Raw genomic sequence first — 13286 nt, 5'->3', positions numbered from 1 at the left:
AGACGTGTTTCGCTGTATACGTATACATTTTTTATCGTATTGGTGTTTCGTCCACTCGGATCCGGCGTTTTCGGAGACTGAAACCGCTATTTTTTGAAACCGGGTCCCAAGGTGGATAAATCTGAAAACGACGCCCTTGCGTTTTCGTGTGTACGGCCAATCCGTACATTTTGTGAAACGATGATGTCATCACACCAAGTGTCAACTAGTCAGACACCGTTAAGTCAAAGCAACTACATTTATGGTTTTTCATATTGTTCAACAAAGTTCTTGTTGAAAAAAGAAAAAAGAAAAAAAGAAGCTACTGTGCCTATTATTGTTGTATACAGCCATAGTATACAGCGCGCAAGGTTTAAGTCTTCTTCTCCGTTTTTAGTGTATGTCTGTGGCAGAATTACAGCGCCACTTACTGGTCTGGCATGTATACTACATCGTTTTGATTCGGTTTCAGTGGTTTCGTGTGTACGCAGATATTTCTTGAGACGACGCCGTGTTTACGGGATTTTTTTTTTGAACGGGGAAAAAAAATATCGGATAGGGAAAGCTCTGGCTTCGTGTGGATGTGGCCTCAGTTCAGTATTGCAATGTTGCAAATTTCAGTTATGAACAATTTAATTTCAGGTGTAGACAATAACTTTACAAAACAACCTCTTACTTTAATTTCCTATTATCACTGTAAAGCTGCTTTGTTAAAAGCGGTATATAAATGAAGGTGATGACAGAATATTCTAACTGAAGATAGTTAACTCCACATCAGCAACATAAATTCATCAACTAACCCTTCAGAAACGTCCTATTGCTTCTACACATCACTCTTCTCAAGTCTCTCCATCATTCTCCGACTCCAGTTTAAACTCTGTGCCGGGAGCAGCAGCTCATTTGCATTTAAAGGGACATACGAAACAACACTTACTGACCCTCAAAAAGGGACAATTTTAACATGCTGTAAAAAATTATTTGTGGGGTATTTTGAGCTAAAACGTCACACACACTCTGGGGACATCAGAGACATTATATCACCCCTTTAAGTCTTTCAAGCCCAGGATTGAGAAGCCAAAGTTCATCAGTTATGAAACAAATTCAAATCAGTTCAAGTGTCAATGTTACATAGTTCATCAAGTATGAAAGGAATTCAGTTCATTAGTGTCAGTGTTGCAGAGTTCATTAATTATGAAATAAATTCAATACAATATTGAAGTCCTTCCATAATTAACTATTCAACATTGACACTAGTGTCAATGTTGCAAACTACTGGATATGAGACTCAAACTGGGCTGTAAAGCATAACTATTAAATGTTGCAAAGCTTTCACAGCAGAATGGAAGACAAAGGTGCCAGAAGTCAGTTAATCATTGAACCAATTTAGTTTTATTAGTGCTCAATTATGAACCAAATTCAACTTCAGAAGACCATGTCAATCAGCTCAACTCTGGTTCTCATCTGAGTGTCAGTGCAGTTCAATCAATATTACAGGTCTTTAAAACTCCAGGCTTTAGAAGTCTGATGCATTAGATTAGTGGTTACAAAAAAAACAAACAAAAAAAACAGATATTGTATAAAAACACATTTTTATTAATACTATTGAGATTAAAGTGCTAAAAACATGAGTCCTCTCAGTCAGAAGTCCTGGGACTGGCCCTGTTTGCTGGTGTTCGGGTCTCGGGTGTCAGAAGTCCTCGGACTCGCCCTGTTTGCTGGTGTTCGGGTCTCGGGTGTCAGAAGTCCTGGGACTGGTCCTGTTTGCTGATGTTCGGGTCTCAGAAGTCCTGGGACTGGCCCTGTTTGCTGATGTTCGGGTCTGGGGTGTCAGAAGTCCTGGGACTCGCCCTGTTTGCTGGTGTCCGGGTCTTGGGCTGCTTTGGTCTTCTTGGGCAGTAGTTGGGCCTGGATGTTGGGCAGAACTCCTCCCTCAGAGATCGTGACTTCGCCCAGCAGCGCGTTCAGCTCCTCGTCGTTGCGTACCGCTAGCTGGATGTGACGCGGCGCGATGCGTAGCTTCTTGTTGTCACGGCACGCGTTGCCCGCGAGCTCCAGCACCTCCGCGCACAGGTACTCGATGACCGCGGCCAGATACACCGACGCTCCGGAGCCGATGCGCGACGCGTAGTTTCCCTTCCGCAGGAGACGAGCGATGCGGCCCACCGGGAACTGGAGCCCCGCGCGGGAGGAGCGCGACACGGGCGTCTTGGGTTTCGCTGCGGTTACGAGCTTCTTACCGCGGCCAGACATGATGAGCAGATCTAGAAGAGACAAACCATTGGTTAATCTGAACTCTGGTCGAGTACCCAAAGACTTACAAGTAGGCTAGTCAAGATGCAAAGGAGTAAAGCAGCTTAAGTTTATGACAGCAAGAGTCATAAGAAAATGAATTTGACAATAACCAAAGTGATCGATTCATGATTCATCTGAACTAAAAACAAACTCTGATCGAGTACCTGAAGAGTCAGGTGGAGATTTACAAGTAGTCAAGATGCATAGTAGTAAAATAACTTAAGTTTATTACAGAAATAGTGACGATTAGAAGCTGCATTTGACAATAAGTGCCAGTGAAGTGATCAATTCATCTGAACAACGCTGATCTAAAACAAAGTTGAGTATTTGAACAACCACACAGATCTATGTTCACTATAATCATGTTGCAAATAAGTGAAGGTTTCTTAACAAATAAAGTCTGATTTAATAACAACACAAACTTACCTGTTTAACACAAACAAGGAACAAGCAGTGAAGCTCATATCTGAGCATTTTGTCTTTTATACTGGAGATTAATTGGGATTCATTGAAATTCACCTGTGCCCATTAAAGACTGCTGGCCAATCAGCTGTTTATCATTATTGTAAACGATCAATTAGAGAGAGTTTTTCACATTTCAACACTTTTGTAAACTTTAAGTTAAATAAATTGTCGAATGCAGTCATTTTAAAAAGCTATTTGCTTACAATAAACTTGTTTGTATTGCTAATATTTCAATTGCTTATAAAAATATTGATTGACTAAAGGATCTTGAATGTAGTATATATAAAGTTACTTACAAAGTACTAAATGGTTTAGCTCCGCAGTGCTTGAGCGCGCTCTTAACGCATTATAGTCCTTCACGTCTATTGCGATCTCAAAACTCCGGCCAGTTGATAATACCTAGAATATCAAAATCGACTGCTGGCGGTAGATCCTTCTCCTATTTAGCATTTATTAGTCCTATTCTCCTATTAGTGTCTCTGTTTATACCGAGGTTTACCGCAGTCCGCCGGATCCAGATCTGATGAAGGACCTGCGCCTGGACACACTCACACGCTTACACACTCCAGATCTGATGAAGGACCTGCGCCTGGACACACTCACACGCTTACACACTCACACACTCCAGATCTGATGAAGGACCTGCACATGGACACACACTCACACTCAAACACACACTCCAGATCAGGGGCTCGTTCTTCGTACGTCGCTAACTCAGTTAGCTGGATTTGATTGTTGACGATTTGGCATGATCTTGGATTGTTTGGTTCTTCGACGCTCACCCTGAACTTGCTGTCATAGCAACAGGTGCGCAAACTTGAACCTGCTCGCGAGCAGAGGCTTATTTCATGTAAACAGGATTAGACTGCGGCTTCATAAGCGGAGCTGATACGGGAAGTCCAGCGCAGCGCGATAGTGCACTTTCTGAGATGTATATATTTTTTCATGACTCGTGAGATTGTCGTTTAACACATTATAAAATTGTTGGAAACACACATTTATTTTCGACTTGTCGGAGTCGGGCTTTAACTACAGCACAAACTGTTTGCATTGCCCTAAGATTATTTGCGAGTGGCTCTTTCCTTTACACTATTGGAGATGCGGAGAACTTGATGGAAAGTGCTGTCTGTCGTGTCATTCGGAGTTTACCTGGCGCTTTTAGGTTTAAAAAACAGTTTTAGGTTTTTTTTGTGGCATTTCCAAGCCACTTAAGACCCAATGTTGTAAAGCAGTGTTTTTTAAAGCAGTTTTTTTTTTAGGCTATCATAATTTTTTATGAAGATCATGCAATCATGACCATGCCGATTACAGTATGTCACTCAGGCTTCACTAACGTGATTGGTACCATAGACTATAGGCTAGACCATAGACTGCCATCAAGGCCTCAATGAAGGGGATTATGTGAACAGAAAGGGGGTTCACAATGTAAATGTGCAGCCCAGTTACTATTGTGATTCTTAATATTCCAGATTAATAATATTATATCAAATTTAAAAAAGGCAGTTGACTAAAATCTTCCATATCACAAATGTGAAAGCAAAATGGCCAGGATCTGTGCATGACTTAAGAATTTTCAGAGATTCACATTTATGCACATTATTTGAAAGTGGTAAGGAAAGTTCCACAATTAAATATCAAGCTCACTGTATTACATACACTTATGCTGATCCTAACAGAACTGCATTTCTTCATAGGTGATTATGACATGTTCCTGCCAGCAGACAGGTGTTTATGACCCCGTTCCCTGACCCAAACCAGTTACAATGCAGCTTTAGCCAGGACAAGGGCACACAATGAAATGAACTTTGGCTAACTAAAGGGAAGATTTCAGTGTCTGATAAGTCTGAGGGTTGCACACCTGACAGGGCCTGGGACATTGTTGCATGTGCCATATTACACAACATTAAAAAAAAAATAAAAAAAAATAAAAAACTTTTCATTAAATGTTTAATAAAAGACAAATATACTTAGTTCCTTGAGTTTTATTTCAATTGTTCTTTGTAAAGAAAAGCCAGTGGTCAAGTGCCTGCAACAAGAGATATTAGACACATGCCTCATGCAACAAATAAAAAGGAAAAGTTGTCTATCCACTGCCCACCTGTAGGCCTATGTCTCCTCTGTGCAGACTCTTCTGTAGGCCTTTCTGGAGATGTGGAATCCTGACACTTATATTGCAGCCATAAAGCATACAAGTATAAATGAAGTAAAGTTATTTATGCACTTGCAGGGCTAGTTCCTCCATATGACAGTTATCTGAGAGGGTTTATTCACTGTACAGTGCAATGGAAACAAATGGACATTACAAAGTCTTATACTTTCTTTCCTTTGGAAAGTTAGAAAATGTCCACTTACTGCACATATTTCAGCCACCACTTTCTTGGGAACAGATACAAGTGTTGGTGTATTATGTAAAAGTGCACAAAAGAGGAAAACACAATGTCATTACAATGAACTACACTCGGGAAACATGTGATCAATAACTCATGGCAAAATATTTTTTACATTAACATAAGTTTATCAGTTTTCACTTTCACAAGTCAAAGCAATTCATCATTACTCAAGATTTAACAGTTGAAATGACTATACAGCCTTAATTTAATGCAGCAAAAATTATTTTACAGTGTAGGCTACTAAGATCTTTTCTTTCTTTTTTTCTCAGCCTTTTTCTTGGTTGCTTATATAATCAGACAACCATTTATTTAACAGTGCCTTTTATAAAAGAGACTATAATACTAAACATTACCATTATGCAGAATATTTTTGTACTTCACTTTTATTTGTTCCCATGTTCTAGTGTGGTGACTCTGACATTACAATGAACAAAGTAATTATGCAACTATTAAAATACAAAAATATAGGTTAAGTGATAAAAAAAAAAACCATCTAACATGGCCACTTCTTACGGATTTAAATTGTCTGCTACTTTTTGCCAGCCCTCTCTCCTGGCTTTTGCAGACTTTGAGGTGTTCCCTGGCGTTTTGATTAAACATTAAAATTCCGAAGAAACTTCAACTATTAGTTCTTGCTCTGCTGAGGAGAAAAACTGAGCGCGCTCTTTGGCCACGCTGAACAGCCAATAGCAGCGTTGCTGATCAATGTTTCTACTATCGATACATATCCCCTTTTAAACCAGCGCATGAACGTGCAATTATCTCACTAACTCAATCCAGCGATACTAATCATAACCGGCAGGTGTGTTCGAAGAACCGAGTTAGCCAGATCATGATTAGCACGATGATATCATCTTGGATGTATCATTTGATCTCGGATGTAATAAGCGACGTACGAAGAACGAGCCCCAGGGGCCCGTTCTTCGTACGTCGCTAACTCAGTTAGCTGGATTTGATTGTTGACGATTTGGCATGATCTTGGATTGTTTGGTTCTTCGAAGCTCATCCTGGACTTGCTGTCATAGCAACAGGTGCGCAATCTTAAACCTGCTCGCGAGCAGAGGCTTATTTCATGTTAACAGGATTAGATCGCGGCTTCATAAGCGGAGCTGATACGGGAAGTCCAGCGCAGCGCGAGATGTATATTTTTTTTCGTGACTCGTGAGATTGTCGTTTACATTATTAAATTGTTGGAAACACACATTTATTTTCGACTTGTCGGAGTCGGGCTTTAACTACAGAACAAACTGTTTGCATTGCCCTAAGATTATTTGCGAGTGGCTCTTTCCTTTACACTATTGGAGATGCGGAGAACTTGATGGAAAGTGCTGTCTGTCGTGTCATTCGGAGTTTACCTGGCGCTTTTAGGTTTAAAAAACAGTTTTAGGTTTTTTTGTGGCATTTCCAAGCCACTGAAGACCCAATGTTGTAAAGCAGTTTTTTTAAAGCAAATTTTTATTTTTTAGGCTATCATAATTTTTTATGAAGATCATGCAATCATGACCATGCCGATTACAGTATGTCACTCAGGCTTCACTAACGTGATTGGTACCATAGACTATAGGCTAGACCATAGACTGCCATCAAGGCCTCAATGAAGGGGATTATGTGAACAGAAAGGGGGTTCACAATGTAAATGTGCAGCCCAGTTGCTATTGGGATTCTTTATATTCCAGATTAATAATATTATATCAAATAAAAAAAAAGTTAGTTGACTAAAATCTTCCATATCACAAATGTGAAAGCAAAATGGCCAGGATCTGTCCATGACTTAAGCATTTTCAGAGATTCACATTTATGCACATTATTTGAAAGTGGTAAGGAAAGTTCCACAATTAAATATCAAGCTCACTGTATTACATACACTTATGCTGATCCTAACAGAACTGCATTTTTTCATAGGTGATTATGACATGTTCCTGCAGACAGGTGTTTATGACCCCGTTCCCTGACCCAAACCAGTTACAATGCAGCTCTAGCCAGGACAAGGGCACACAATGAAATGAACTTTGGCTAAAGGGAAGATTTCAGTGTCTGAAAAGTCTGAGGTTTGCACACCTGACAGGGCCTGGGACATTGTTGCATGTGCCATATTACACAACATTGCCCCAAAAAAAAAAAAAAAAACACTTTTCATTAAATGTTTAATAAAAGACAAATATACTTAGTTCCTTGAGTTTTATTTCAATTGTTCTTTGTAAAGAAAAGCCAGTGGTCAAGTGCCTGCAACAAGAGATATTAGACACATGCCTCATGCAACAAATAAAAAGGAGAAGTTGTCTATCCACTGCCCACCTGTAGGCCTATGTCTCCTCTGTCTGTGCAGACTCTTCTGTAGGCCTTTCTGTAGATGTGGAATCCTGCAACTTATATTGCAGCCATAAAGCATACAAATATAAATTAAGTAATTTATGTTAAAGTTATTTATGCACTTGCAGGGCTAGTTCCTCCATATGACAGTTATCTGAGAGGGTTTATTCACTGTACAGTGCAATGGAAACAAATGGACATTACAAAGTCTTATACTTTCTTTCCTTTGGAAAGTTAGAAAATGTCCACTTACTGCACATATTTCAGCCACCACTTTCTTGGGAACAGATACAAGTGTTGGTGTATTATGTAAAAGTGCACAAAAGAGGAAAACACAATGTCATTACAATGAACTACACTCGGGAAAAATGTGATCAATAACTCATGGCAAAATATTTTTACATTAACATAAGTTTATCAGTTTTCACTTTCACAAGTCAAAGCAATTCATCATTACTCAAGATTTAACAGTTGAAATGACTATACAGCCTTAATTTAATGCAGCAAAAATTATTTTACAATGTAGGCTACTAAGATCTTTTTCTTGGTTGCTTTTATAAACAGACAACCATTTATTTAACAGTGCCTTTTATAAAAGAGACTATAATATAACTAAAAATTACCATTATGTAGAATATTTTTGTACTCCACTTTTATTTGTTCCCATGTTGGTGACTCTGACATTACAATGAACAAAGTAAGTATGCAACTATTAAAATACAAAAATATAGGCTATTAAGTGATAAAAAACATCTAACATGGCCACTTCTTACGGATTTAAATTGTCTGCTACTTTTTGCCAGCCCTCTCTCCTGGCTTTTGCAGACTTTGAGGTGTTCCCTGGCGTTTTGATTAAACATTAAAATTCCGAATAAACTTCGACTGTTCTTGCTCTGCTGAGGAGAAAAACTGAGCGCGCTCTTTGGCCACGCTGAACAGCCAATAGCAGCGTTGCTGATCAATGTTTCTACTATCAATACATATCCCCTTTTAACCCAGCGCATGAACGCGCAATTATCTCAGATAACTCAATCCAGCGATACTAATCTTATCCGGCAAGTGTGTTCGAAGAACCGAGTTAGCCAGATCATGATTAGCACGATGATATCATCTTGGATGTGGGGAGTTTTAATGACCACAGAGAGTCAGGACCTCGGTTTTACATCTCATCCGAAGGACAGTGCTCTTTGACAGTATAGTGTCCCCATCACTATACAGGGGCGTTAGGACCCACACAGACCCCAGGGTGAGCACCCCCTGCTGGCCTCACTAACACCCCTTCCAGCAGCAACCTGGTTTTCTCAGGAGGTCTCCCATCCAGGTACTAATCAGGCTCAGCCCTGCTTAGCTTCAGTGGGCAACCAGTCTTGGGCTACAGGGTGACATGGCTGCTGACGTAGCTACGGCATGAGTTCGACGCAGAAGTATAAATTGGACTTAAAGCTGCTGTGAAACATTCTATATTGTTAAAGCGCTGTATAAATGACTTGACTACTGATTCAGCCGAAGCTTGTACACAAATGAAGAACATCACAAGCAAATGACCAATACAGGTGTAAACAGACAACACTGAAATAACTAGAGTAGTCTGGATCAGTGGCGAGTTCAACAGAAGTTCAACACAAACATGCTCTTTTGAAGGTTTCACGAGGTCAGTGAATCAGACCTGAGGCCACAAGCATGAAAGGACCTGAAAACCACAGACATGAAACACAGACAGTTTTGATCTCATCTGACACTTTAAGTTACAGCACTTTATACAGTGCAGATTGAGTCCAAACAGCTTCACAGGAATAAACAGAATCAACTGTGCACTTCAAATATTAAACTATTGAATCTGAATTAGAGTCATAATTCAGATCAGTGTTGATTCAGTTCAGTAATGTTACAAATTTCAGTTATGAACAATTTAATTTCAGGTATAAAGCAGCTGCACAAGAGTTGTTTAATAGAACTTGACAAGTAGCAGTTATTTGAAATTAATCAACACTGAATTGATCAGAATAATGACATTGCTTTACAAAAGAATCAGAATTTTGCTCATAATTAAACTTTGAGTCCACATTGAACTTTAAATCAATATAACAGGTCTTTAAAACTACAGGCTTTAGAAGTCTAATGCATTAGATTAGTGCATTTATATAGGCCTATACATTTTGTAAAAAAAAAGCCAGATATTGTATAAACATTTTTATTAATACCATTGAGATTAAAGTGCTAAAAACATGAGTCCTCTCAGTCAGAAGTCCTGGGACTGGCCCTGTTTGCTGATGTTCGGGTCTGGGGTGTCAGAAGTCCTGGGACTCGCCCTGTTTGCTGGTGTCCGGGTCTTGGGCTGCTTTGGTCTTCTTGGGCAGTAGTTGGGCCTGGATGTTGGGCAGAACTCCTCCCTCAGAGATCGTGACTCCGCCCAGCAGCGCGTTCAGCTCCTCGTCGTTGCGCACCGCTAGCTGGATGTGACGCGGCGTGATGCGGCGCTTCTTGTTGTCACGGCACGCGTTGCCCGCGAGCTCCAGCACCTCCGCGCACAGGTACTCGATGACCGCGGCCAGATACACTGACGCTCCGGAGCCGATGCGCGGCGCGTAGTTTCCCTTCCGCAGGAGACGCGCGATGCGGCCCACCGGGAACTGGAGCCCCGCGCGGGAGGAGCGCGATACGGACGTCTTGGGATTCGCTGCGGTTACGGGCTTCTTTCCGCGGCCAGACATGATGAGCAGATCTAGAAGACAAACCATCGGTTAATCTGAACTCTGGTCGAGTACCCAAAGACTTACAAGTAGGCTAGTCAAGATGCAAAGGAGTAAAACAGCTGAAGAGCAACTCGAGTAAAGTAACTTAAGAGTAAAGCAGCTTAAGTTTATGACAGAAAGTCATAACTGAATTTGACAATAACCAGTGATCGATTCATCTGAACTAAAAACAAACTCTGAGTACCTGAAGAGTCACGTGGAGATTTACTAGTAGTCAAGATGCAAAGTATAAAGTAACATGTTTGACAGAAATAGTGACGATTAGTTTCATTTGACAATAAGTGCCAGTGAAGTGATCAATTCATCTGAACAATGCTGATCTAAAACACTAATCGAGTATCTGAAAAAAGTAGATTTTTACAAGTTGCAAATGAGTATAGCAACTATTAAAGTGTTACATAATTCTGATTTAAAAAGAAATAGAAAACGTAAATTTACATGTTTAACAAACAAGGAGCAAGCAGTAAAGCGGTTTAATTCACACCTGAGAGTTTAAAAAGTAGCCAAGATGCAAAGGAGTAAAGCAGCTTAAGTTTATGATGGAGTCATGATTAGAAGTTGAATTTAACAATAAGCAGAGTGATTGATTCATCTGAACAATGCTGATATAAAACAAAGCTGAGTATTTGAACAATCATACAGATGTTCACTATAATCATGTTGCAAATAAGTGAAGTTTTCTTAACAAATAAAATCTGATTTAATAACAACACAAACTTACCTGTTTAACACAAACAAGGAACAAGCAGTGAAGCTGTTAAACTCATATCTGAGCATTTTGTCTTTTATACTGGAGCTTAACTGGGATTCATTGAAATTCACCTGTGCCCATTAAAGACTGCTGGCCAATCAGCTGTTTATCATTATATTGTAAACGATCAATTAGAGAGAGTTTTTATGAGCGCATTTTTAAAACGTATTAACACTTTATAAAACTTAAGTTAAATAAATTGGAGAATGCAGTCATTTAAAAAAGCTTTTTGCTTATAATAAGCTTGTTTATATAATAATATCTGAATTCCTTATGACAATATTGATTACATGCATTTGGTCTCATGCATTTTTTGTAATTTAACATTTTTGGTAATAATAATAATAATAATTTATTATAATAATCATAATTTCTATTTTATTTTATTTTTCCAAGTCAAGACTAAAGGGAAAACTGTATTTGTAGGCTATCATTTTTCATGGTGTTCTATAGTGACTTTTATGCTTTAACATTGAGTAGTTTTAGTGAGATATTAAAATATGAATTGGAGGTTAAAGGTTTGATCAGGTGCAGCAAGAGAATCGCGATGCTTTCATCACAGCTTTCATAATTCATGTTTGTGCTGTAAGCACGTGTTGTGTTCACATGACTATTTTGATCATGTGACCATTTGTTGTGGAGCTCACTCATATAATCAAATGAATCGTTGTCGGTGTTTGTGATCAGTGACTCTGTGATCATATGAATCATTTGTGTTCGATGCTCACACAGTGACTCTTTGGTCAAATAAATCATTAGTGTTCAGTGTTTACAGAGACTCTATGGTCAAATAAATCATTAGTGTTCAGTGTTTACAGAGACTCTGTGGTCATATAAATCATTAGTGTTCAGTGTTTACAGTGACTCTGTGGTCATATGAATCATTTGTGTTCCATTAGTGACTCTATGTTCATATGAATCATATGTGTTCTGTTAGTGACTCTATGGTCATATGAATCATTAGTGTTTACAGTGACTCTGTGGTCATATGAATCATTAGTGTGTACAGTGACTCTGTGGTCATATAACCCTGGTGTTGTGTCGCAGCGGTCAGTCATGTGTCGCGCGTTGTTCGCGGTGTTTCTGACGCTCGTCTTGGCTCGTTATTATGATTCTGTGTCGGTTCCTCCGCATGAGGAGGTGGCTCGGATGGCTCGGTTCGTGGTCCACAAGTGTGACTGGGCTTCGATGGCTACGATCTCCACCCATGACCCCGTGAAGGGACAGCCGTTCTCCAACGCGTTCTCCATCAGCGACGGGCCGGTGGGCAACGGAACCGGGACCCCGTACATGTACCTGACCCACATGGAGATCTCCGTGCAGGACCTGCAGGTACACGACCATCAGTGTGATCAACAACCGCTGACACATCTCACACATGACTGAGATACAGCTACAGCACCATTACCAGCATTTACCATGGTTTTACTGTAGTAACTCTAACTGTGGGAAGTAGGTACCCATTTCACCGGTTAATAGACCAGAAAGTCTATTAATATAGTCCGGCTATGAGTAACACACTTCTAGTCAAAATAACCTTCAATTTGGTTACAATTTACAAGGTGTTTGGTAGGGCTGTGAAACGATTAAAAGCGATTAATCAAATCCAAAACAAAAGTTTGGGTTCACATAATATATGTGTGTGTGTGCTGTGCATAATTATTTTGTATATATAAATACACACACATGCATGTATTTAAGAAAATTGTGTTATTTATATATAAAATATTTATATTTATATATAATACAAAAAAAAGTATATATATATATATAGTAAATTTAAGCAAATATTTCTTAAATATATACATGCATGTGTGTGTATTTATATATACAAAATAATTATGCACAGCATACACATATATTATGTGAACACAAGCTTTTATTTTGGATTCGATTAATCGCGATTAATCGTTTCACAGCCCTATATTTCGTCACTTATTTCATTTCTTTGTTATGTAATTGATGACTAGTCTATGCTTGGGTTATGGTTAGACAGCCCAAATTTTGCCTTGTTTTAGACTCGGCATCCAGGCTGTGTTTGGACGGCTATTAGACGTCTTTTAAACGTAAAATTGATTGCTGGGTGGGTATGTTGTCTTAAATGCTGTACATTCATAATAAATTATATATGAACAACCCTTCAGATTCAGAATATGAATAGAACTGGAAAGTTTGGTGAGTGTAAAGTTGCTGAAGTGGAGATTTATGACTCAAGTCTACAGATGCAAATAGATAAAGTGCACTAAAATAAACTCTTAAATGTGTTTTGGATGTTTTCTTTCCGCTGTTATGAAAGCAAATAGAGCTCATAACTGAGCAGAGCTTGAAACACACTGGTTTAGCCTG

The 13286-nt window shown here is 39.2% G+C and overlaps 3 protein-coding genes across 5 annotated transcripts in view; 1 reads left to right on the top strand and 2 right to left on the bottom strand.

The window, feature by feature from the left end:
- Positions 1 to 588: 588 nt before the first annotated feature.
- On the bottom strand, positions 589 to 2725 carry h2af1al (H2A histone family member 1a like). The gene is made up of 2 exons (XM_082163980.1): positions 2698 to 2725; positions 589 to 2240 (listed from the first exon to the last, which is right to left on the bottom strand). Exon 2 carries the CDS (start codon positions 2227 to 2229, stop codon positions 1807 to 1809), a length of 423 nt encoding a protein of 140 aa, XP_082020106.1. The 5' UTR covers positions 2230 to 2240; positions 2698 to 2725; the 3' UTR covers positions 589 to 1806.
- Positions 2726 to 9680: 6955 nt separating this feature from the next.
- LOC309494539 (histone H2A-like) lies at positions 9681 to 10957 on the bottom strand. Its single transcript, XM_082163979.1, has 2 exons — positions 10911 to 10957; positions 9681 to 10158 (listed from the first exon to the last, which is right to left on the bottom strand). Exon 2 carries the CDS (start codon positions 10145 to 10147, stop codon positions 9725 to 9727), a length of 423 nt encoding a protein of 140 aa, XP_082020105.1. The 5' UTR covers positions 10148 to 10158; positions 10911 to 10957; the 3' UTR covers positions 9681 to 9724.
- A 947-nt stretch (positions 10958 to 11904) lies between these two features.
- The window catches only part of creg1 (cellular repressor of E1A-stimulated genes 1), a 6746-nt gene continuing 5364 nt past the window's right edge, over positions 11905 to 13286 (top strand). For all 3 annotated transcript variants that reach the window (XR_014204333.1, XR_014204334.1, XM_082163957.1), the window contains exon 1: positions 11905 to 12272. Coding sequence is in view for 1 of the 3 variants with exons in the window: in XM_082163957.1 (XP_082020083.1) it covers positions 11997 to 12272 (276 nt within the window). In the remaining 2 variants the exon portion in view is untranslated. The remainder of the gene's footprint in view (positions 12273 to 13286) is intronic.

This window comes from Leuciscus leuciscus (assembly GCF_965113295.1).
Source record: "Leuciscus leuciscus genome assembly, chromosome: 3".
Classification (NCBI taxonomy): domain Eukaryota; kingdom Metazoa; phylum Chordata; class Actinopteri; order Cypriniformes; family Leuciscidae; genus Leuciscus; species Leuciscus leuciscus.
This window is presented reverse-complemented; position numbering and strand designations above follow the sequence as displayed.